This window comes from Vanacampus margaritifer, chromosome 18, assembly GCF_051991255.1.
Source record: "Vanacampus margaritifer isolate UIUO_Vmar chromosome 18, RoL_Vmar_1.0, whole genome shotgun sequence".
Classification (NCBI taxonomy): Eukaryota; Metazoa; Chordata; class Actinopteri; order Syngnathiformes; family Syngnathidae; genus Vanacampus; species Vanacampus margaritifer.
In genome coordinates, this window is record NC_135449.1 from 7,240,716 (window position 1) to 7,267,204 (window position 26,489).

The 26,489-nt window shown below is 39.7% G+C and overlaps 2 protein-coding genes across 4 annotated transcripts in view; both read right to left on the reverse strand.

Annotated features, from left to right (window-relative positions):
• The window catches only part of LOC144038861 (cytohesin-1-like), a 13,090-nt gene extending 597 nt beyond the window's left edge, over nt 1-12,493 (reverse strand). The window contains exons 1-11 of one of the 3 annotated variants that reach the window (XM_077551650.1): nt 12,181-12,493; nt 5,112-5,194; nt 4,248-4,312; nt 3,622-3,688; nt 3,374-3,492; nt 2,456-2,649; nt 2,236-2,384; nt 1,200-1,312; nt 745-823; nt 602-673; nt 365-519 (exon numbers count right to left, since the gene is read on the reverse strand). In XM_077551650.1, coding sequence (XP_077407776.1) covers nt 365-519; nt 602-673; nt 745-823; nt 1,200-1,312; nt 2,236-2,384; nt 2,456-2,649; nt 3,374-3,492; nt 3,622-3,688; nt 4,248-4,312; nt 5,112-5,194; nt 12,181-12,277 — 1,193 coding nt within the window. In that variant the 5' untranslated portion in view covers nt 12,278-12,493. Of the gene's footprint in view, nt 1-364; nt 520-601; nt 674-744; nt 824-1,199; nt 1,313-2,235; nt 2,385-2,455; nt 2,650-3,373; nt 3,493-3,621; nt 3,689-4,247; nt 4,313-5,111; nt 5,195-5,933; nt 6,106-8,692; nt 8,894-12,180 lie in introns of those variants that run through there. The other 2 variants (XM_077551651.1, XM_077551652.1) reach the window with 2 other exon arrangements.
• A 2,159-nt stretch (nt 12,494-14,652) lies between these two features.
• On the reverse strand, nt 14,653-26,338 carry timp2a (TIMP metallopeptidase inhibitor 2a). Its single transcript, XM_077551152.1, has 5 exons — nt 25,932-26,338; nt 19,729-19,829; nt 19,530-19,638; nt 18,535-18,659; nt 14,653-17,278 (listed from the first exon to the last, which is right to left on the reverse strand). The coding sequence occupies exons 1-5, from the start codon at nt 26,059-26,061 to the stop codon at nt 17,081-17,083; spliced, it is 663 nt and encodes a 220-aa protein (XP_077407278.1). The 5' UTR covers nt 26,062-26,338; the 3' UTR covers nt 14,653-17,080.
• Nucleotides 26,339-26,489: the final 151 nt, after the last annotated feature.

Below are 26,489 nucleotides of genomic sequence, written 5' to 3' on the forward strand. Positions count from 1 at the left end.
AGGGTGATCAAAATTACACATATAATCACATAAATCACTTTCTGTCAGGTGTGTGTGTGTGCCATCCGTTTTGGCTTCAGTTGCCCAGCCCAATATAAATGGCTACCAGAATTTAATATGGAATCTTCCTCGGCTCCACAAACATTAATCACATGGTTCTTCTGCCTTATCGTGGGACAAGTAGTTTAATGTTAGCTCCAGTGACCTTCCATACACAATATAAACTGTCTATTAAGAGTTTAAAAATGGGGTCCATGGCTCATAGTCACATGATTCTATTGTGTTTCCTGCCCTATGAAGAACTACATAATTAGCCGCAGTACATTCAGCACAATTACAAAAAAACACAGCAAATAAGCCTCACTTGATGCTGTTGATCCACTCGTCTTTCTCCTCCGCGGTGGGGGCGGAGATTCTGTAAAAAGTGTGGTTGCCCTCCACCACGCGGCCGTCCGCCTCTGTCTTGCAGGCCTTGATCACCTGATCTCTGTGGTCCGAGATGAAGAGCTCGAAGCAGTTCTTGGGAACGAGGCGAGGATAAAGAGCGCCAGTGAGCCCGTTTGAAAACCACATCCGGGCGTGAAAAGTTAAAAGAGTTTACCGGCTTCTTTGAGTCATCGACTTCGCGGATGCTCAGATTTTCCAGGGGAATGATCCCTCTGGGTTCTTTGTCCTTTGCGGGGAAAATACATTTCATAATTACGGTACTTAATGGCTCAAAATATTCTTGAGGCTTCTACTTACTGTTGTGTACTCAAAATAATAAAGGCAGTTATCCGTGAGGATGAACCAGCGCCTTTTCCAGGTCTTTACCCGTCCACCTGTAGACGAAAAACAAGTTAGCTGTCAGGGTCCTTGATGGCAACTTTTGCTGTTAAAGCAGGTAAAAAAAATTGGTTGCAGTGATCAGAAGCCAGCGTTTGTCAGATTAAAAAGCACAGCATGGGAGAAGAGGCGTGACGTGGTTTGCGTTCTAGCGCGTGAGCTCAAAGCTAAAGTGCGCAGAGCGGTGAGAGGAGGCGAAGCGGTCGGTGCATTGAAGCCGAGTTGGACGGTACTTACCTCCTGGTTTCAGGAAACAGAAAACAGAAGAAGAAGAAAACAGTTAATTTGTTAACAAATACACACACTGGTTACATCAACGAATGAGCGCGCTCTCTTGGGAGAAGCCACTAGGAGGCGCTCTTGGCAAAAACATACCTAGTTTGAGAAGCCAGCCTTCTCGGTCTGGATTGAAAAAAGTGTGCGTGAGGTCGTTGCCGTCATCTTCGGGGATTTTAAAGGGCTCGTTCTTGATGCTTTCAAATAGGTTCTACACACAGAGTCAGACAATGGATTACGCGCAGGATCATCAACATTTGACAGTTATTCATGATAGAAAAAGACTAGTAGAAATAATACACATTAATAAAAAAAATCCATAGGGTTGGACGACTTGGTTAACTACTAATACTTTTTTTCAGTTGTCAACTCTGTCAGTGCATTTTGCTCACTTACTTTTCAGTTGCAGTGACCCCACCCCCCCGACACAGTAAGCAAACCTGCAGTCGTGTTAACTCCGACTGTCTGTGATACCATCAAGGTGTACGAGTCTAGTGGATGAACGAATCTGGGGTGGCGTGACTGGAAGGAGGATGAAGGCTTGAATATTGGTTGCTGGTGACATTAAACGCTCGTTTTCAGATTCAAGAGGTGATCGGTCGACCATCGCTTGTCATCGTTTCGTCAAAGCCGTCGCTACAGCTTACTATTGGTCTTTTCACTATTACAGGAGAGTGTTTGTTGAATTTGAGAATTTTAAGCCAAGCGTCAGCAGTTGCCATTTTTTAGATGGGCGTTTATATAACATTTGTATTTTTGTCATATTTGAGGTTAGACTTGCCTATTTTGCAAGCGACCGTGTTAGTTTGCCACGTTGCCCGGCCATCTCTTGATGTCAGGTTGGCATCCGTGTTGTTAATGCCAAAACACGTGACTGGCGAGTAATCAACATCAAGCTATAATCATCATTAAGCAGTGATGAAGTCCATCTGTCATCAACTCGGCCCAAGCCCTACTGTGTAGAACAATGCAATTGTGTGATTGGTACTTTTCTCAGTTTACTGGAACATTTAATGTACTAGCTAAAAATTATTGCGAGTACTTCCCTGTACAATTTTTCTTTGTGACAACAGCCATCTTGCACAATAGAAATAAACAAAATGATGGAAGTTTAGGTAAAGGAAATGCTCTCACTCGGAGAAGGTCGTCCGGCAAATCTCCACCGTCGTTAATGCCTCGATTCATGGCAGTAAATCTCTGAACGGAGGGCTTGTCCTTCACGTTGGGGTTGTGCAAACTGGTGTTGAGCATGATGACGGCGAAGGACAACACGTAACACGTGTCTGTGGAAATAAACTTGTTACTACTGGAGTCCTGCCCAACAGAATTCCGCAGCTCATTGTTGCCCACTCACCCGTGCTTTGAAACACGCCGGGATTGCAGTGGCAGTAGCGCTGGGCGAAGGCCTCCATCATGCGGTCGATCTTCTGGGCTTCGCCGGGAAGACGGAAGCTCCACAGGAACTGCCGTAGGGCCTGGACCAGGTTCAGGTCCGAGAACTCGTGCAGCTGCAGGAAGGCGTGCAGCACCTCGATGTTGAAGTCGTCTCTGCAAAACACACACGAACATTTGACCAACTTTGAGATATTACAAAATAACACATTTAGTCTTGGAATACTAACTTTAAGCCTGGAGAACCCACGGAGTTAAATTTGGCCCCTATAAATTCTGCTACTCAAAGAACAAAGACCTTTTTTTCTTCTTTCTTTTTTTTTTTTTACAAATTTAACTTCAAAAGTCCAGAGTGCCACTTCTGACCCCTGCATGGGGCCATCTAGTGGATGAATATTGCACTTACATGAGCCAGAGTGGTGGTGACAAGATGGCTGGCAACATGCCGTTTTGTTGAGCTAGAAATCAATCCACACAAAACCATCTTCTCAGCAAACCATCAGATGGTAAAATTTTGTTTTTTTTTGTTAATCTATTTCAAATCATGTTGCAGAATGCCTAGGAGTATGTTTTAAATATATATTTTGATAAATTAGCAACTCTGAGCTAGTTAAAAAAAAAAGGGTTAAAATTGAAAAAACATATATTTTGGTGTTCAGTGAATTTATAGCAGCCATTTAATGTATAATTCGTAATTTTCCAAAGAGGAAAACGGTTCTTTGGTTCTCCAGGGTTAATCAGATTACTAGTTACTCAAAATAGCAGCCATTATTTGAGGAATGCGTAACCGGCATCACTGGGTACAAAAGGGTATACTTTGTGCTTAAGATGATCCTTTTGGGGGAATTCTCTGTGAGGGAGCGCCTGGAAAAACACTGACCTCTCTCCGAGGTAATCGCCGATGGCCGTCTTGTTAAGGCCCTCGCCCTTGTAGAGGAAGCGTGCGATGTCATCACTGGTGTTTTTCAGCAACGAGCAGTCAATCAGGAATTGGATTCCCTTGAGACAACATGTCGCAAATGCATACATTCGTGATTACGCATGGCAGTTTTACAAGCACATTAATAAAAGCGTTATCTTCAAATGAAGAAAGGAAGAGTTTTTTTGGGGGGAGTGTATTCCTCTCACTTTTTTGGGGTCCATGTTGAACTTCTTCCGACCCATAGCCATCTGTTTATTCCTCTGCATGCTTTTCCTGATGACCCAGAAAATAACATCAGCTACAAAAACCTCATTAAGTAATACTGTTCCTACAGAGAAGCCAAATTAGTACACAATTCACAACACCATAATACCAGAATTCCTCATTTAACACCAATAAATACTTTTCAAATAACCAGCCAGGGCTTTGGCGACATCTTAAGGCATCTTAGGGCATTACAGCAAGTGCACAAGTATGTGTAAATAGGTGAGTTTGTCAGTGAATAGCTGGGGATGGGTTCGACAGAAAAAAATGGGAATAGGTGAATTTGAATATGGAACTGCAAACACTTCACTGTAAACAACCTAATGAGCAGTAACTGAGAACGCCTTTGAAATCTTAATGCCTTTAAAACGAGGACCCCATCTGATTTTAGTATAGTTCTGGATAACGTTGAGGTAAAAGTCTATTCCAGATTCAAAAGGGCCTCTTCCATGAATCAGCAATTAGCCTGCTGACAAATAAACAAACAAAATGGCGCCTTGAATTTTTGGGGATCACCTTTCATAGTCTGCACTCGCACAAAAAAAATGTTTCTCAAAAGACTTCTTACCTTTCTTCAGTCAGTCCCAGGTTATCAATCTCGCTGGTGACCTCTGCTATCTCATTCTTCAGCCTCTAAGAACACAAATAAAAAATAAAATTGAAAATATAGATGAGTGAAAGCCTACAACTCTCTCCCTCTGTCCCCGCAAATCTTCTATGAGAGCCGGAGCACCTGTTCTCGGGTCAGCCTGGCGACCTTGCTTTCCCTCTCCGCTGTCCTCAAACCCTGACCCACATTCACTAGCCTGCTCGGCCAACTCCCCCCCACCCACTGCCCCCCTGACACTTGGCCCAGACTGGGATGAATGCAAGGACGATGAAAAGCAAGAAAAAATTGGAGACGGAAGGAGTAGAAAAGATAACAAAAAAATGGGACAAAGAATGTGTCTGATTATAAAAATGCCCAGACACAATCCTCATCCCGAGTAAATAAGTCCAGTCTGGACTCCTCCACATGCGTCTCCATGGTTACAACCGCCACCCCCTTCCTCCTCTTTATAAAGCCACGGCGTCCCGTGTCTCCATTACTGGAATATTTGACGGCCCATTGCCCATTTGTCCTGAGGGCATGTGGAAGGGACACTTAAAGCAGACAAGTGAGGTTCGAGAGACACCAAGAAACATGTCAACTGGAGATGATTTTTTTTTTTCTTCTTTTCTGAAGTGCCTCATACTGAACTATTTCATTTTACATTATATCCTGTGGGGAAAAGTAACAGGTTCAAACGATACTATTGCGGTAATTATCCGGTGTGTGTGTGTAACATCAAGTTTAGCAGAAAACTCAAGATTCAAGGGTAGTTTTGCCACGAGGTTGACAGCCGAGATCCAACGTGACATTGTGTGCACGTGCGTCTGTGTTTGTGTTTACTTGGATGTCCTGCAGTAGCTCCTGTTTTCTGCGGCGGATGCTCTCCAGCTCCTGTCTCTCCTCTGGACTGAGGTCATCGGGCACTGAGGGCCAACAAGAACGTGTAAATACAACAAACTGGCAAGGAGATTGGTCTGTGTCGCTATGGCAACAACATGCTTGTATGCATTATGACCCCCGCCCACATCCGACCAAGCCAAGACACACGCGCGCCTTAAGTTCCAAATTTCCGACATACTCCAAATTCATACAATAGAAAACAAACACTGCCGTTATCTAACCATCTCGTAAGACTAACCCCGAAGACACAACATGACTAGGTTCAAATTAGCTCCATCTTGATTGTGCATGTGGCACTTTGATTATGCGTTGGCGTTCAATACAGTCACTATTAATGATTATAACAGTTTTGCCTTGTGATCCAGAGGTCCACACTTGGCTAAATGAATGTGGCATTTACATCCCTTCCAAAAAAGGACAAACACACGCACACAGCTCCCAGACAGACGCATTTATCCAGACTGCAGTTGCGCTTATTATAACCCAGCGCAAGAATAACAACACACCATTGTGAGCAGAAAACAGTGCTAACTCTTCACATTTAAAATAGCATCCTAAGTTACAACACACATACAGACAGCAGCAACAGGGGGTCTGGAGGCCACTAAGTGTGTGTTTGTATTTTTTTTGCGAGTAACGAGACTCCTTGTCATAGCGGCCAGCTGCTCGGAATGTGTGACATATGCGCACTTCACACACTTCACAATGCACAAAATCAATTTGGCAAATGTTAGCCACCCATCACGTCACACTGCTTCTTACCTTTAAGAGGATATTTACATAAAAACTCAATAATCCAATCCGATCCACCTATCTTAACTTTAGAGTTGATCAGTCCACATCTTTGGCCTTTTGTTAGCGTTACAAAGATGATGTCTAGTTAGAACTCCAGTTCAGCCTCATCAGACACTCAATCCAGCATGGGAGAAGAGGCCGATGTGCGACTGCCAGAGAGGGGTGAGACCCTTTAACATCACCCTCCCCCCCCCCGATACCTCCCCTCCCTCTTTTATCTCCTCCCTCACAGTTTGGCCTTAAGAGTTGGGCATCACGAGCGGAAACTGGAATTTGATTTTTTTAACATTCGAATAGCTGCTCATGTAGCAATAATGGATTTCACTGTTCAGAGGTAGTTTGCCGCTTAAACCGGTTGCAAAAGAAAGCGGAAGTACAGTCTATGATGTTCTAACAAAATTTTATGCAAATAATGAGTGAGGTTTGAAGTACAGAAAGACCTTGTTAAAAGTAAAAAAGTCAATATTGCTTGAGCTGCAGCACGAACTGGTGTAAAATGAATGGAGAGGAATAGTGAGGTTTCCCAGGCTAGCGAGTTAGTAGGTCAAACTGTATTTGGTCAATTTTAGCACTAGTTATAATAGTTTGGTATTTTTCATTATAGTTCGTTTTTATTTCATTTTCAGCTTCTTTTTTTAGGTTAGTTTTAATTAATTGTCAGAGCCGGTTTGTTTTTTTTTTATTGACATTTTTTACCAAAATGTTTTATTTTAGTTTAGTTTTGATATTATTATTTTTTTGTGTGGTGTATTTCTTGTATACAAGATTAAAAAAACACATTAAGTGCTATGTAGTAAAAATTCAACTGAAACACATAAAAATATTTTTTAAACAACCATCCACATGTCAAACACAGGTACTGTTAAACAGTCCACAAACTAAGCAGGAAAATGTATCTCCAAATTTATTTTTAGCACGTGTGAAGCCCAACCAAAATACAATTTCTGTTCCGAAATGCTTAAGAGGAATTGAAGCAGTTTATTCCTCAACTCTTCAAAGTTACCAGCTGATGCAGTTTTAGCTTTGCACAAGAGGCAGGTGTGTTGTCCCCCCTCAGCCATTTTCCTGAATTGAGTAGGCGTGAAGTAACCATAAAGTGGGCAGGTACTTGAACAATGAGTCACAAATCTATGTCACAATAGCGCCAAATTCAAGTTTCTACAAGCGTTTGTCTTTCAAAGGATATTGTATGCAAACACCAAACCGCAATTAGACGTCAAACTTAAACCATGTGATGGATAATACAACTGGGGAAAAAATATTTTGATTGCATGGAATCATGGACCTTTGAAATTTAGCTCTGAGCCTCAGGCCTCACTGCCTTTCCGTTCCAACTTTTTTTTTTTCCAGGAAAATTTCTGAGTCGAACAAAGATCCTGGACAGACAAAAATGTTGTTGTGGTCATAACAGGCCAAGAGCCGCAAATTTAACTTGCGCCACCCCCGGTCCAGTCTCGTCCAACCTTACCCTACTGGGACCGTCAGAGGCAGCTGACCAGGGACCCGAGGCCAAGCGGGTTTAATTGGGAAGAAAAGAAAATGATGCGTTTGGTCGTCTCGCTTCACTCATAAAGCGAGGATTGTCCCTCTCCACGGCAGCTGGCCTCAAGGCTAACCAGATCGGCGCGGCGTGATATAATCCAGTGGTTACGGTAAACTCCCCATGGAGACTGGACTTTCTGGTGATGAATGCCTCCCAATGTGTTCAACTCAGCACAGCAGACATGTGGCCAGAGAAAAAGAATGAGGAATGAGCTGGAGTTGTTGTTGGATGCAGGACATAAGCCACAGACTATATAAAATGAAGGAAGACGCAACATCACAGACACCTGCAACAAAATTAAAAACTGTTCTTTCCTGTATACTGAACAATAGGAATATCATTGCGACTGGTACACTTTTAAAAAACAAACATTTCCTGTTTGAAACCAAAGGAGCTGCACCAATTCTGTTAAGCCTGTGTGTTGTTTTGATGCTTATTTCTTTTTTATTTTGCACAATTCATTTTTTTTTTAAACACCAATCTTTAATGGTTTAACACACAAATTGATGGGAGTGACAGTATACATATTAGGAAGACACAACAACAAAAATAATATTACTCTTTAGTTGCATAATGAACATTATGTTTATTATTTTGTGGCTGGTGAACAAACATTTCCTAACATTTTGAAAACAACAGAAATTCACTCATTCTATTAACTAAATAATTCAGGCTTATTTACATTGTGCACTATAGATAATATTTTTAATTTAAGACATAAACCGGACTGTATTAACACATGTATTGCTTAGGTATGGTCAGAAAAGTATAAATATTAGCCATTTCCTCGAGTAAATAGCTGGACCAACATCGATAGACAAACTTAACATAAACATTCACTAAACGTCACACAAGGTCCTGATGTTTAAAATATCCTTTAACGACATAACAAAAAGGTCTTAAAAGTGAATGCTCTGGTTAATAGGGCTAATAAATGAGTACGGAACATCATCAAGTGTGGCCTCGGTCCAAGATGACTAATAATGGCTCGCTTGTGTGGCCATAAAGAGCTTTTATTGACACAGTAGGAGACGAGTTACCTAATTATTAACTTAAATAAAACACGAATAATGCGCTTACTGATGTATTCAGAATTACATCACGTTAGCTGCTAATTAGCCCAACTCGCTGAGCTAACTTAGTTAGCTTCGCTCAAATTAAAAGGACCCCCAAGGTAACTTACCAACGCCGTCTTCCGACTTTAAAACCATGTTCGCGTCGCTGTTCGACGGCCTGCAGGTGAAACGCGGCCCAAATGGAGCAAGAATATAAAACTTTGAGTAACTTTAAAGGTTAAAATAGGGTTTTATGGTTGCGTTCGGATGGGGTGAAAAAATGACAACTGTGTCCATCAGGGAAAGCAGCTGGTGTTGGGACTCGGGAGAGTGGGCGTGACTTCAGCTGAGGCAGCCAATCAGAAAGCGGCTGGTATCTAATCTCCATATCTGACTGGAGGAGAGAAATCTTACATCAACAGTTGAACAAATAAAAACAACAATTTATCTATTAGATAGATAGATGGATAGATAGTTAGAATGTTCCTTTTAAGTGGATGTCAACCCCCCAATTTTCAATAACAATATGTTAAATGTGCCCCCACTAGTCTAAACACGACATTCTGACTCATATTGGGTTTATGGAATATGTGTTAAGCAGCAAAATTATTATTATTTTATCCATCTCAGGTGGCGGCCATTTTGCCACTTGCTGTCGATTAGGACCAATCACAGCTTACCCGTTTTCTGAAGCTGTGATTGGTCGTTATCTGAGCCCTGAGCAACCGTGTTGTCATTTTCAGTCGTGATCAAGTGGCAAAATGGCCGCCACCACAGATAGATAAAAACGGGTGGATTTTGCTGCTTAATTCATATTTCATAAAGGCAATATTAACCAGAATGCCATGTTTAGACTAGTGGGGCTGCATATAACATATGATTGTAAAAATAAAATAAAAATGCATTACCAATTTTTGAATTAATTACTTTTAGTGGGCATATTATGAAGAATTGAATTTGTAATTTACATGTAGATGGATAAGTGATGTGCTTGCCCACCCTTTAAATGTGAAATTAAACGGTCAATAAATATTTAATTGTTTGCCTATTTTGGAAAGTACGAGCTAATTAAGATAATTACCCCACACAAGTTCTTCAGTCGATGACATGATCATCTTGGCTGACAGAGAGCAAAAGAACCACTTTGACACTAGCATGTCGAAGCCAAAAAGTAAGCGGAGCTGCAATGTTAGCACAGATTAGCTTTAGCTAACACTTCTACGAGCATAATCTTTTGATAGTAATGTTATAATAATGTTGTCCATGCAGGTGGAGAGGAGTTGTGTTTGGTGATGTCATGCGGAACATACACAGCGGTTTAGTGATAAAATGCCGCATTTTTGAATAATAACGTAATTGAATCTCTATGAACATCGGAAGTTCATTTGTGGGGGCATAAACTTAAATTAGACCGCAGTGGCTTTGCTTTTTTGTGGAATCTTTTTAACTCCTATACAAGCAATGTCAACTTTATGCTTATGTTTCTATTATTTTTCATTTCTCGTGTGCTAAACAAGATCACTGAAGTAAAAGAAATCCCTTTCGGTAACAATGACAAATTAATCAAGTCATTTTCTGTGGCGGATGCAGCTGCCGTATTGGACGTGATTGGATGGTTGCTGGGAAGCAAAGAAGCCAAAGATCATTGCAGCTGTGCACTTTAATCAGCCATTTTAGACACACCAACAACAGGATATGCTGAGGATGGGTAAAAGGAAGAGCTCAGGAACTCTTTAACGGCCCTTTTCCTGAATCAGATAATCAACATGGCTACCTAAAAAGAGAAAAGTTGGAGTGGAGCAAACTTTAGTTGATTTTACAGCGCAGTAAATAAAACGAAACCGAATGACAAATCTGCACACAATCCAGGTCCACTAGAACTCTTCTTGTCCTTGTGTGTCCCAAATGGACTTTCAATGAGGTGAAATGACACGCAGGCGATCAGGGCGAGATGATATCGCTCGGGCACCCACTTGAGAGGAGGAGCCAATCTGGGCCCGAGAGGGCGACGAGCGTGCGTCACGCTCTCGAATCGAGCCCACCATCTCGCGCACGCATCTTTTTTGCCTGACTCATGCGCGCGTGTGTACACCAAAATGCCACATAAATAAATGAAATAAAACACAGCATGGCGCGCACACGCACTCTCAGAAGTCTCCACGGCAACGGCCACAACATGTTGCACTGATATTTACATGAAGAATGGGAGATGAAGCCTCATATTCATACTGATAGCGTTATCAAGTGTTTAAATGACATTTCTAATCCTTCCTTTTCAGTAATGTGGAACTTTCAAGTGGTTTTTACATTAGTGTGCCATTGTGATTATGACATTTTGACTACACCAGCATGTGATTGTTATGCCACACTAAGCTTTGAGAATGTGTGTTGTTGTTGTTTTTACAACTGAGAATGGCCATTTTGAGTCGTGAGCATGATCATTTTGAGTCACCAGTGTGTGATTGTTATGCCAGATATAGATTTGAAAATGATTGTTTTGACTCACCAGTTGTGTGATTGTTATGCCACACAATGTTTTGACTACACCAGTATATTGTTAAGATGCATATACAGTAGGTTTGGGAATATTTGTGTTCACATGACGTGTATGATTGTTATGCCGTACATGGGTTTGGGAATGATTGCTTTGATTACACCATTGAGAATGATAATTTTGGCTGTAGAAACTTATTTTTGATTTACCAATGTGCTATGTCACATGTAGCTTTGAGAATGATTGATACTGTAGTGTGTGATTGCTATGCCACATATAGCTCTGAGAATGATTGTTTTGATTCATCAGTATGTGATTGTTATGCCACACGTGGGTTTGAGAAGGCTTTTGTTTTTAAACTGAGAATTATCATTTTGAGCATAGGCAAAAAAAATATTTACAAGTGTCATTGCCAGGTCACACACAGTTTTGAGAATGATGTTTATGATACACTAGTGTTTGTTTGCTATGCCAAATGGAGTTTTGAAAATGATAGATTTGATCCAATAGCATGGGATTGTAATGCTACTCTTTTCTTTGAGATTTTTTTTAAATAATGAGAATGATCATTTTGACTATTGGGCATTTTGATTCACCGGTGTGTGATTGTTATGCCAGAAATACTGTAGATTTGAGAATGATTGTTTTGATTCACCAATGTGTGAGTGCTAGGCCCCCACATACTTTTGAGAATGATTTTTGTATTATTTAACCGTTGTTGTGTTCGATGTGTCGATAATTGTTACTGATTCAAAAATGTGTGCTTGTTTTGCCACATAGAATTGAGAAAGATCGTTTTGACTACACCAGCATGAGGGTGTTACACAACACATGGGTTCAAAGGTGATTATTATGACACCGCCAGCATTTTTCACGCCATTTTATGATTGTTATGACAACACCAGAATGCGATTGACAAGTCACATTTGAAAAATGCTTTAACTCTTGAAAATTGTTTTGATCCACCAAGTGGTGATTGTTAAGTCACGAGAATGATTGTGTGATTGTTATGCCACGCATAGGTTTAATGACTCACCTAATATGCCACATGCATCTCAAATACTTATCTTCATGTCAGTCTATGTAGCCCCCTATCCATCTATAAAGTAAATCATCACTGACCTTTAGTAGCAGGAGCAGCAGCAGATTTCAGACCTCGCACCGTCGGACACAAAAACGCCTGAAAACTAGAAGCGCACAATTCGCTGACACTCCCCATAACGCGGTGGCTCCTTGGCTGATGACTCCAAAGTGTGTGAGGCTCACAGCACCATCACGATTCGTCTCCATCCACTGACACCAGCACTTTGTGATGGACTCTTACAAAAGAAGCATGATTTTCTTCTTCTTCTTCATCTCACTCTCTCTCCTCCCTCACCACCGCTCACACACTTGACCTGACTCTCAACATCCACGCACACATACATACACACACACAGACGGACACCCAATATGACACTCTGAACAGTTGCTCAAGTATTATTGGAAGTGATGGTGACAAATGGGCGTGCACACATGCACACAAACTGTTTCTCCCACGCACACACAAATATACATACACGCTTACGCACACACTTACACACACACAGCTATTTTCATTCCAGACATGGAGGAATTTACTTGTAAGAATTCGTGCTGCATCTCGGTCAAAGTATGAATTTATTTTTTACTTTGGGTCAATCAAATGTAAAGAATAACAAACAATAAAATAAACGTGTAGCTCAAGGCACCATTGTAAAAAAATGTTTTTAACAAAAAAAAACAAGTAAAAAAAAAAAAAAACATACTAAGTTTCTGTGTCATCCTGACGTTCACTTTCCCTTGCACTCCATTTTGGTCCAATAATAACTCTCCTTTTCCCTCTAGAGTTGACCTCGTTCTGCTGACCTCTCTTTTTCTCTCACTCTTGAACTTTTTTGTCACCAGACATTTTACCTATTCCCCTTTCAGCTCTGCTTTAAAAAAAAAAAAAAAAAAAAACTTTCTGTTTATTTGCACAGTTTTCCCTTCCTGCTGCTGTTTGGAAATGAGAATGCGCGTAGGCGGTGAAATGCAAGCAAGCCTCGGCCCGGTCATTTGCATGCAGCTAAAGACAACAAACCAACATTGTGACTCATTGGGAAAAGGAGAGAGGGGGAAGCGTACGCTAAGTTAGCATTTTGAGCAAAATCAGCCTAACAGTGTCTCCTTGGAGGAATTCGGAGTTGAAAAACAAGGTAGAAAAAAAAAACAAGCACAGAGAATCCTCATCTTCCATTTTGGCTGCAAATCGACTGTACCAATAAATGACTACAAGCATCACATATTGGTAAAAAATATATATATATCTCCAAAATGGCAGCGTTTCAGGTTTAAAATACTATATCTTAGTTATGCATCAACTTTACTATCAATATTTTTAGGTACGTATTATTGTTTGTTCTTGTGAAACACTCGTGTCACGACTAGTTAGTCATTCAATGGCCTACCGAGCACAAACCTGACAGTAGATGATGTGACCAAGGATAGCCACTAGAGGGAGACAAACCACAGATTTTCCATTGAAAATGTTTTACATTTAAAAAAAAAAAATGCTTTACTAGTTAACTAATACTAAAGTCATGTTTATGTTGAATTTACATTCTGGCTTGGGAAAAAACATGACACTTTTGACATTAACAAGCGTTTTGAGTGTAAAGATCAGTTAAAGCGGGGAAACCAGGACGTTTGACCCATTTTGCACGTTTATGAAGCCAGAGTAAACATCCGAGGTCAAAGTCAAAAGCAGATCAAGCGAGTTGACATGCACAAATGAACAAATACAAAAAAAAAAAAAAACACATACTGTCACGTACTCTCACACGCACACAAGCACTCCCACGCTAACATCTATATAAACATACAAACACAAACTACTGTTAAACCCCTCCCAAAATAAAACAAAAACATTCATGTTATAAAGACAGGAATGAACAAAAATGACAAACCTACTCCCTGGGCTGGGCTGCACATTTTTCAAATATTTTCCAACTGGAGTCAAGTAACTCAAGTGATTTGTCTGCTACGTCTTTCACTCTTGCTAGCAACCTCCCAAACTGAGGCTTAGAAATTTAGAAACAGCACTTAGACGTCAAATGATGAATACAGTGTTGGCTTTTCCTTTGTTATGAGCCTTGAAATATTGTACTTACACCTTCACCGGCTGTGACTCACAATATTTTTATGTATTTTTTTTCAAATTAATGATACACATTTTTTTTCCTTTTTTTGTTTGTAATTTTTTGTAGTATTTTATATTTTTAATTGACAGATATTACATTCACCTGCTGTCAGCTGCCATTTCATTTATAAATGTATTTATTCATTTTAGTTGTCTTAAATTAAAAAAAATTATACACTGTTTCTTAAAAATAAAACAATTTAATTACAATTTTAATTTAAAAATTGAATTTACTTTGTGTTAATTTTAATTTAAAAAAAAAAAATTCATAAAAATGCATTTTTATAAATTACATAAAAACACATTTTTTTTCAAAATAGGTGTGATTATATTCAATTTTGTTGTATGTATTTTAGGTTTCACCGTTGGAGAGAGAAGATGCAAAAAGACATTCATCCTTTCAAAGACATCGTTTTATTTGATAATATGGAATATTTCTGTCCTTTTTTACCGGACGTACAGAAAGCATCAGACACATGCACGGTGGTCTATTATTATTATCATCATCATGATCGTCATCTTTATTATTATTCACACAAGGAAAAAAAAAAAGAAAAAAAGAAATGAATATTCTTTCTTCACTCTCACGGTGCTCCAGCGCAAGAGGACCTTGCCTCGACGGCTAAACACATTTTTTAAGACAATGAATGAAAAAAAAACAACTACCAAAAAACACACCAAAAACAGTAACAGAATGGAAAAATTGAGTTTAAATTATGCCTCTAATACTCCTTTACATATATACGGTATATAAACAATCACTTGCCAATTTATCAGGTACGCCTTGAGAGAAAAAAAAACAACTAAGCATTACTTTTTTTTTTAATGCTAGTTTATAGCGATACAGTGGATATATATAAGGGGAAATTAAGACCAAACTGCAATCAATGTTAGCAGAAAACCTTCAGGAAAGAAGGAAAATGTCAGGAAAAGCCTACTCGAACATCTGAACTTTACTAGGGGTTCATCAGAGGCACTGCAAATAGTAGCAGTTGTGTTACAACTCCTACTTTCCATAAATTGAAATGAGATTATTACCCGCATCCCCAGCTATAAAAGGGTGTGCACACTTATGCTAACAAATATTTTTTTGCCTTTCAAAGATCAATTGAATTGTACAAGTTATAGGTCACACTGGTGGAACAAGTTTTTGACATGACATTTATCTTGGTGTCAATTTTTTTATAACAAATACCTGATGTTGCAACAGGGGTGTGTAGACTTTTTAGATCCACTGCATATATTCAAATTGAGTGTTAAAATACATTAATGCATTTAAATTGTATTGATCTCATTTCTTTGGGTGTTTTTTTTTAATCTCAGGGTACATACCTTTTAAAATGGAAAGTGCCTGTATGTTATATTGTTGTTGTTGTTTTTTTTTTAAAAATCGTTTTCTTGCGTTTAAAGCAGCGCTGCGTTCCAAAAGGCGATAAGAAAGCTTTGGCGAGTAACTTGGTGGGAGAATAGATGTGAAAAAGAGGGAGCACGCTCACACCGGACCCTCCGTACGTACATTGGCAAACGGTGAAAATGCACATACAATCAAAAACATAAGACATTAAAATTAGCAGTGAAATCTTAAAAAAAAACAAAACTTTTTTGTCACTCAATTCAAGGCTCTGCTCTGGGGAGGCGTGCAATAAACATAATACTACGGATACTAATACTTGTAATTGTAACATCAGTGTTCAGGCCTTTCTGTACGTGAACGCTTTTCTCGAAAAAAAGTGCAAATCTAGTTAACTAACGCAGTAAATAATTCATAAAAATAATACTAGTAGGTCAAGTAAGGACAAAAACATATGCATAGGTGCTGTACAGCTGCAGGGTGCGACACTGCGGATTCGAAGGTGACAGGGTAGTAACGCAGTTATTAGTTGATATAACACTTGTAAGGTATTTCCTGCTCCCATTCAACATGAATTTCAGGATAGAACATGAAACGAGAGACTTAAGTTAGCAGATTTAGTTGAAGCAATTTTTTTTTTTTTTTTTAAGGCCTGTATCTCCGGGATGCGGGTGGCTTAAGCCACCCCCACCCCCGATTTCCTCCTGTGCTCCGCGCCACTGTTCTCGACTCATCGAAGCCGTCTCCACGGCAACGAGACCATACGTTTGGCGAGCTAGAGATACCGTGCACAGTTTGGGGTCGAATGAATCTGAGGGAGGTTTTAATCAGGAAACTGATTCTAATTAGCCGACTTGAATCATTTTTGACGCGTTTGTCACAAAAGTCTCTCATTTTGAGTTCAGTATTCTTCATGGAAAATGGGAGCAAGCAAACTTGTATCTTTCCTGGTCATGTACATTCACAAACATACACACCATAGACTGGTCCAGTGAGCGGTTTGTCAGCAAGCAAAAAAAAATGCTGAGTCGTGTTGTTTTGAAAGAAGACTAGCCTGACATGGGTGTACTTCAAAAAAAGGAAAACAACAAAAAAAATAACAAAATAACAAAAGGCAACTTGGAATTTTGGTTTTGGATGAAATGGACAATGAGGTCATTTAAGTGTAACATCTCGGCGCAACTCTAGGATCGATTGGTTTAGACTTAAAAGAGCTTTAGAGGAAGTGCTCGTCGCTACAAAAAAAAAAAAAAAAAAAAAAAAAGAGTAAAAACTAAGTTGCGTCCTCCTGACGCCAGCCTCAGGAGGAATTTACATCACTTGACCAGTCTCAACAACAAAAAACCCTCATTTGCTTTAAAATGGACACAGAGAGGCTACCGATTCTCCCCCCTCTAAATCAAAATGGCCTGATATTGGTTTTTCCATGGGGTGTGAATTGATACTTTCAGGCCCGAGCGGCGGGACCTCCCCTAGGGATCCTCCGCGTCCAGGAACTCCTTCTTGGGCGGGGCCACGCCGCGGTACCAGGAGCAGGATCCGTCGGCGCGCTTGACGCAAGCGTAGTGGTTGGCCTGGCGACCGTAAACCTGCTTCTCGATAATCAGGTCCGTCCACAGGCACTCCTCGGGGGCCGAGATCTCGCAGGGCAGCGAGGGGCAGCGTACGATCTGCAGCCCCGCCCCCCCCACAAAATGGATGCTTTTTTTTTTTTTCATAGGGTGCGCGAAAGAGTCTCAAAGAACAGAAGTGTGGCCAGTTTTGGTTCAAGGGGCCAATTCCAAAAGTTTCAGAACGTGATTTGTTTTTATTTATTAATTTTATTTATTTATTTGTACATATATTTAAGCTTCTTTTAAAAAATATATATATAATTTATATATTGATTTAGCTTGCTTAAGAGATTTTTATTTTAACAAACAGAAATTACTACTAAATAAAATAAATAAAAAATTATATTATAAGCATTTAATGTAATTAACCGTTTCCATTTTTTTTTAAATATATAAAATAATATTATTAATAATAATAATAATAATATTAGCACCATTTGTAGAAGATAAAATAAATAAAAAATTATATTATAAGCATTTAATGTAATTAACCGTTAATATATAAAATAATATTATTAATAATAATAATAATATTAGCACCATTTGTGATTGCACATGCGCTGTAAATTTATTTGGCATATAAACCGGTAGTTTGAAATATTTCTATTTATTAATTGACTCATTTAGATGTGGATATATATTATTTATGCCAGTAAATATTTTTTTGCATTTTCAAATTTAATTTATTTTTAATTATACATTTGTTCATTTACAGTTTTTTCTCCAATTCTATTTTTCGAAGTGATTTGTTAAATTAAACTCTTTCATAGTAATTATAAAATTGACTCCTAAAAATGTATTATACTTAATTTTTACGTATTAGTTATTTTCTTCAAATAATATTGTCATAATCGGATTATGCTATTGATCACTATCATATATTGCAATGATTTGTCATTGTTTTATTGATAAAAGCAAAAAATTCTTGATTGATCGATCATCTAATATTCGTCACAGAGAGAATTTGCATATTCCATGAAAAAAAAAACTATGAAAGGGTTGAGGAACGAACTCACGAACTTCAGCTTGGGAGACTTTAAATTGTGATTGCAATGAAACATTTTTTAAAAAGCGCTTCATATGGTCAATAGCATATCATCACCTATGTCCAAATATGGTCAATTTTATATTTTTTCAAAAATCAAAAATATTGGTCAGTCCCAATGTGGATTTGTTATTTTTACAAATGACTGACCAATTTAAAGTGTATAGAAATAGAAAATGCAATGTTAATCCCCCGACAACCATGACGGGTTTTAAAAAAAAAGTTAAATAAATAAATAAAAAGTAATCTTTCCGCGCCGGTCTCTTACCTTGCACTCGCAGCCCATCTGGTAGCGTTGGCTGAGACTCTTCTTCTGGGTGTTGCTCAAGGAGTCCCAGAGCATAATGTAATCGCACAGCGTCACGTGCATTTGCCCGCCGGCGTCGGCCTTGCCTGCGAAAAAGACACAGCGGACGACAAATCAACTTTTTTTCTTCTTTTTTTTTTTACTTTTGAAATATCTGCTGAGTTTGCAGTATTTGCAGAGCGTGTTGCTATATGGTATATTTAGTCAGGGATGGGAAATGTAATCGCCTTGTGCACTAGCCATGTGTACTCAGTAAACAAACACAGTGCAGCTCAGCCTCTGGTGTGAGCGGACATCACTGCTAGCAACAACCTTTCAAATGCATTTAAAAGAGTGTGTGTGTGTGTGTGTGGGGGGGGGGGGGACACATTTTTGTGCTACCATTTTGAGAGAAAGGTGTATTTTTGTACTCTTGTGTTTAATACTTTGGTGTGATTATTTTATACATTTTTTTGCTAAGTGACTCTCTGTAAATAATATTAAAATAAACAACCAATTATTTCTGTATTAAATATTTGGTTAATATTGAAATAAGATACAAAATTCAATTTTTTTTCATCAAGTAATTAAAAAAAAAAATTATTTAATGTGTTTGTTTTTTTTAATTCATTGAACAAAACAAATTGAGCATAAAAAGGAATCCAACCCCAATCTAATGATTTATCAATTAGGTCTTCAACTAATGATTATTTTATAAATGAATTAATCCTTCAATTATTTTGTTGATAAATAGGATTTAAAAAAAAAAACGTTTTAACTTTATTCGCTTTAATCAAAAACAGGTCATTATTTCAAATTGAACACTGTAGAAAATATGCAAATGATTTATTTACTGGTTTTGTCATTAACACGCCAAAAAACAAGGGTGAAAAAAGTTGAGCATTGTTTTTTTTATGTTTGATGACCAAAATTAATTGATAACTGATTCCCTCCGCTAGAATTAAAAAAATACACACCGGAGATCAAGTACTCCTTCTTGCCGCTAGTGTCCAGGGTGACGCCGCACACGGCCGACACGGGCGCAGTGAAGATGGTGTCGATGTCCTGATTGGGTCCCTTGAACATCTGCGGTGGGGAAAAAAAAAAAAAAAAGCGTTTGAATTTGAAACTTTGAGGACGCGGCGAACGCACGCGCGACGATTGACTTGCGACGACCTTGATCTGCTTGACGTCATACTGAATCCTCTTGATGGGGTTCCCGTAGATGTCGTTGCCAGAGTCCACCTCTCGCTCGCCGACCACCTTCGCTCGGATCACTGTTCAAGAAAACGGTCGGGTTTAGTGAGGTTTTTCGTCAAATAATAATAGTGTGACTGCAGACGTTCACTCCTAGCCATTTTCACTGAAGCAATCCCCTTCGCTCCCGGCCGTTTCGCTGGATTTTGACTGAATTTGCAAGGCCCACAGAATATTATGTTCTATTACTATAAAAACATGGAACCGACCAAAAAAAAAAAGATTATCTTATTTCATCAGGAATTATTATTTTTTTTTTATCTGTTTCCGTTTTGCAGCAATTCACATTCCTGGTGAAAACACTTGACAAAAAGGGCTTGTTGCAACATGGCCCTGGATGATCTCGGAACTCTGCTGCCACCTGCTGGCCGTTTTTGTAATAAATACCATTATTGCTTTGAGCCACCTCTTCATGTCATAAACTGCATCAAAGGCCTTCTGTATGCCCTTGCATAAAAAATAAAATAAAAAAATAAAAAATAAAATAAAAAAATAAAAAAATAAAAAATAAAAAAAACTTAATGAAAATCATGCTAGGGGATTTTTAACATCGCATTATGACCGACCAGGCTTTTCATTCTACTCTATTTAAAGAACCTGAAAGCTGATACGAACGCGGTGCGTGTGTTTGGCGACGTCCCGCTTCAACTATGCTTACGACATTAAATTCTCAATGGAAAATGTGAGCAAGGGAGTCAAGGAAAAACAATCAGAAGTGGATGAAATACACGCAGACATTCACTCACCGAGTTTATTAACATCACGACTACGCTGCCCCACATGGCTAACAAATTATACATAACCGAAACAGCCGAGTAAGCAAGGGTTCAAATTCATCCGTTGACGTCATTTGTTTACAACACTACGGTCATCAACATTGCGAAGTGCTTTAATGCGAACTCTTTCAAATGTCAATTTTGCACAGGTTGAATAATGCTCAACTTCATATACTCGTGCAAACCTCAGCGTTTTCAGTCCCACTCCGCAAATATTCAGCACACGAGTGCGGTTGTACCTGGCTGGCGCTCCGGCCTGCATTCCTCTACACCCCCCCCCCCACCTCCACCCTCCTGCTCTCGCTTCCTGACCTCATTCGGAGTTTTTGGAGCATTCTAACGAGCAGAGGATTCGACGACGGGGGTGCCAAGCTGACAGGAAAATTAAATTAGCAGTGTCGGCAATGTACACGACATGCTGCTTATTAAATAATAAAAAATAAATAATAATAAATAAAAAGTAGTAGCGCCCAAACAAACTACTCAGTGGTTCCCCCTGGAAAATAGTTCAATAGTTGACACAATCAAGCCACACAGAAAATGCCTCAAAGACCCACGTCCAAAATTGAACAGGAAGTCAGACATTTTGGCTCAAAAGCAGCCATTTTGGGGCAGATTCAAGGGCTCATTACTACGATGAACTCCGACAATATGATTCGCACAAATGAGACCCGGCGCTAAATTGCGAACCATAGAGGAAGAAGATGACCACTCGAAAAGTAGAAGATTAATCGTAGACGACATAATCATAGTAGATAAACCGTAAAAGACGCCAGGCACCTAAAAAGCAACAACAATGTAATCCGCAGAAGACTTGAAACAAAGAAGAGGCAAACCATAGGCAACAGAATCCATCAAAAATTATGCAAATTAGAAAACACAGACTGTAGAAGAGGGCAACACACACAAACTATAGAAACTGAAGACTGAAGAAATGATACAGACCATACAAGACTGGGGACCAAAACAATGTGAGCCGTAAAAGAAAACGCAAAATGAAGAACAGGACCGATGCGAACCATAGAAGACCCAAACGAAAAGACTGCAAAAATATTGAACAGTATGCCAGATAGAAAGACTACGCAAAACGTGACTTCCGGAATTAGGTTGAGAAGAGTACCATGAGAACTGTAGAAAACCCAACATAAACGAGGATAACAACAGTATAAGATGTGAATCATAGACCATGAAGAAGCCATAGAATCACAGAAGATGAAGTTGGTGGAACACGATTTGAACCACGGAAGAAAAAGATGATGGGAATGGTAGAAGACATCACAAACCAGAGAAAAAGAAAAAAAGTAAATAAAAAAAAACAAGACATGTAGTCCACATGATCACACTGACACAGTAAAGTCTACAGACAGCAGATCAAACACCACAAGGTCATGTGATATGCACCAGGCCGCCAATCCGACAGCAAACCGCCGAGTGACCCACATTTCGCTTGTTAGCGCTTCTCAGGATGCGGCGCAATGACTCAGATTTTAATTTTGGACAACTTTTCCATGCACAAAGTATACCCCCCCTCCCCCCCTCCTCCATTCAGCCCACCACCGCCATGACGACCCTCTTCCTTTTCCATCCGCCGCCACATGTTGAGCCAATTACGTCGGCCTGCGCTAAAGCTAAAACGTCAGCTGTAATTTCGGTCATGTCAGCTGTATTCCGTCTGCAACGCTAATGTACAACAGCAGCGTGTGAACAAGCGCCTTTATTTTGAAATTTGCCATCTTGGTTTGGACTTCCTCCTTTGCTACTTCAGCTCACCAAAAGTTAAATGGTGAAACCTAAAAGTTCCTCTTTGTGGATTGAAAGGGGGATGTTGTTACATCATTTTAGACAGAAGTACTAGTAGCGGCTTATAACATGTTTGACTTTCCTTCATCTTTATGTCATTTCTCTGCCATGTGAGGCAGATTTAGAATCTTGTGTACATTTGTTTGACTTTGTGTTCCTTCCAATTAATCTCACTATACTTTCTCTACTATGTGAGGGGCAGTGGAGTAAAAGGAGAGAGATTAAGCTAATAGGAATAACTGTTTTGTAGTCTTTAGTGTACATTTTTGAGTTTATAAATAAACATGTTTCGTAGTTCTTTCGGTGTCCTATGTGAATAATTTTCCACCATTTCACCCTGTCTATTTAGCCGGCTAATGAGCATTAAATTAGCTAGCCAGTGTATCAAGTTAACATCTTTTTCTTTGTTACTTCACTGCTGGCCTCTCTTGCTGTCACAGCAGCATACGAAGTGCGTTTGGTCACTTGCTCACCAGCCGGACTGAAGCGCTAGCTTAGCGCTAGCTTAGCGCTAGCTTAGCGCTAGCTTAGCGCTAGCTTAGCGCTAGCTTAGCGCTAGCTACCATTGGCCAGGCTACTGTGAGGGATCCTGGGAGTTGAAAAAAAAAAGAGAAGCTATTTTTAACTTAAAAAGTCGGCTTGAGTTGCAATGAAAACAACATAGTAAGCATTACTGGCAATTTTTTTTTATTGAGTCCCACTAATTCTGCCTAGCAACAAGCAGCCGCGTAACCACAAGAGAATCGTTGCCGCACTAACTAGCAAGTTAAAACTGTATTGTCGCCGACGTTTGCGGCGAGACCATGATACTGCATGACCGCTGCGGCTTGCGGTCCGCCATGCGGCATCAAAACAGCTGGTCATACACGCCAGTTATTTACAGTATGGAAGCCATTTCCACTACATAAAGACCCATTGTCAGACCGCATCATTTTGACGTCGTCGTTTGCAGGAAGCGCACACAGACATGCGGCTTAAAAACAAAAAACAAAAATGCTTCTCAATGACTGTGCTGCTGGGTCACGCATAAACCAAAAACCACATTTTAGACTTCCCGTAATGGTTTGTTGACTCTTCGAAAGGTCTAAAAAACACACCGGCTCACCAAACACAGACATCCTGTTTCTCAAGGAAGGGAATCAAACGAGCATAAGACGTTTATTTGTTGGGATGATTTCTTTTTTCTAAATATATTTTTTAGTAGCTTCCACATCACCGCTGACATGCACTGCTTACACTAATAACATGGTTGTGAACAGAGAGACTAGTTTACAAAAGCACTGTCAATTTTACCAAATTAGTGATTTGGTTGCTGTATTTGAGCAACATCTCTCTCTCGCAAAAAAAAAAAAAGCGCTTAAAATCGGATTTTATTTTGAAGCCATATCGCTCCATCAAAGTCTCCGAGTAAAACCCTTAAAACATTCCCACTCGTCATATGAAATAGAGTCTGTAAATAGACAAAAGCAACACAAACAAAAACATGGACCATCAAGTGCAACTTCTCGCACCGATTTTCTCACACACTGGTACTTTTATTGCTTCCCCCTGGCTTGAAAACACACCCAGGATGTCATCCAGATGTCACCCGAGCCGCAGCGCTCCGCATCATGCGTTCACTTCCAGCGTACGTGATGTTTTTTTTGGCATGTTTCAAAGTGTGCGTCCCTTTTGTGAAGCATTCCTGTCATTCCAAAACTTGCGCCACCCCTCCTCACAAAAAAGGAGTGGAAATCAAGTTTAAAAAAAAAAAGACGAACTGGACAGAGAGGAAAGTTTGCAGTGTGGTTGAGATTTGATTTCTTCTCAACCCCCCCCCCCCCCCACCCCCCACCCTGAAGTGAGACCGACCCTTTCCACACTGCTTCTCTCTTTTCCCTGCGCGGTGCCACGTTGTCCCAGCCGAGCCCCTTCGGCATCCCGAAGGCCTCGTAAAGGCGCCGTCTCAATTCCAGCTTGCGCGTTTGACTTACAGAAAAAAAAAAAAAAAAAAAAACGACAGAAAAAAAAATGCGATTATGAATGTGTTGCTAATGCAAGTACAGACACTGAGTGTAAAAATGTGTTTAGTGGGGACTTGACTCAACTTGCCTGATCTTTGCCACAGAAATTTAGGACTTGCTTGAAATTGTTGATAGAATTTTATTAAGTCATCGTATTGAATAAGAGCGAAAGTCAAAGTGTTTAAACAATTAATTGAAATAGATAAGTACACTGTCTTTCATTTTAAGCCATGGTTAATTTTTACTTATTTTCAAGGGAAGCTTATCCTATAAAGCCAAAAACATTTATGTACTGTAAATACAAAACAGAGTTATTCATTCATATTACCAAAGCATATCATGCTCATTATGCGGTTTCCTTGGCAACTTCAGACAGAATCAAACGCACTGCAGGTCACGTTAGGATTGCGAAACACATTTGCATACACTTTAATGTCACAACTGAATCTGTATGTAATGAATCGACAGCAACACGTTAACGCTCCCTTATCCGACCTGATGGGCGGTACTGCAAAGAGGAAGGCGCAAAACTGGCGTGCTAACTGCTAAACATGTGACGACATGCTCAAAAATGATTTGTTGTTTCTAAATAAATTGGGGGGAAAAAAAGGAAAAATTACAGAAGGAGGATTTTGATGGGAAAAAAATGAATTGCGATAAGGCTATAAAGTAGCAAAATGTGGAAAAAGTGAATCACTGTAAATACTCTCCGGATGCAGATATAAATATATATTGTATAGATATCTTCAAACGTTCGTCATGCGGTCTAAAATGATGCAACGGCGTTTTCCTTCCAGTCCACAAAGGAGAACTTCTACATTTCACCACACTCTTAACATTTTCAAAACGCCAAAAAGTGGTCAAGTTTAGGTGCATCAGAGCTGTAATTCACAATTACACCAAATGGGTCGCAGACCGGTAGTAAAAAAAATTCCAAGGCATCCTTGGTTTATCAAGGAAAACTGCCGAAACTGGCAGTTTTCACATTTTTGGGCTCATTCTGTAGATTCTTAAAATGTCACAAGATGGCAGCAAAAGCCCTGTCTAAGAGAAAAGTAGTAATTAGTGTCAAGGAAGTATAAAGAAATCCTAGATCAAGTTTTGTGATTATATGTAGAGTTTAAGATATCAGTATAAGCAAAAAATAAACATTTAATTACAAGCTGTTTTCTATTATATTTAGTTTGATGATATATATTTGTACATGCAGTTGTCATGTCAGCAATTTCTTAATTAAATATCAATAGGGTGCTCTAAAATCTTTTTAATGGTTATTTTTGAGCATGACATTTTCTTTAGGTCAGGTTTCTCATACAAGTTAAGGAACTGTTAAGCCCAGTTTTTTTTTTTGCAGTGTAAAGGGGTCTGTTGTGGTCTAGAAGGGGGTCTGCATCAGCATGCAAACCGAGTCGTGGCCTTGAACAGCACAACACCACTAGAACGCGAAACAGATTGATGATTGGGGTGCTAGTGGTGCGGCATGTGGAACAGACAACAACAACAACAACATGCGTGTCTGGGCATGGGTGGGTGGTGTACTTACCCACGTCGGCGTTGCAGAAAGCCTGTTGCGGGTGCACCGGGGCGCAGCTGCACGCCTCGGCCAGCTCCTCCGCCCGCCACACGAGCAGCAGTGCCAGCGTGCACAGGACGCCGTTCACGCTCAGCGACATTGTTGACGCAGACAAGGCAACTCTTGGGGTTCTCTCTCTTTTTTTTTGCAGTGTTGGCTGTGTAGACGCCAAAGAGAAGTGACTGTCGTTTTTTCGGTATATAAATATATATCCTTTTTTCCTTTCTTTCTTTTTTTTTTTTTTACTGGAGCGAGTCAAGACATCAACGACAAGACGAATGGTTGGCGTAAGTCATAAAGGTAAAGTCAGGTTCTGTCGCATTCAGAGTCGGGTCCGTTTGCATGAGTCGTTCAAGGACTCTTGTTGTCGTCTGATGCTCGGCTGTTTTATAGACGCTGCTCCCTGGCCACGCCCCCTACGGCTACAGCGAGCGGGAAAGGCCAAAAATAACGTAAACTCATTAACAAGTGGCAATTGTGCTAACGAGAAAAAAAATACATGTAAATGCCATACGAATACCTTAACAT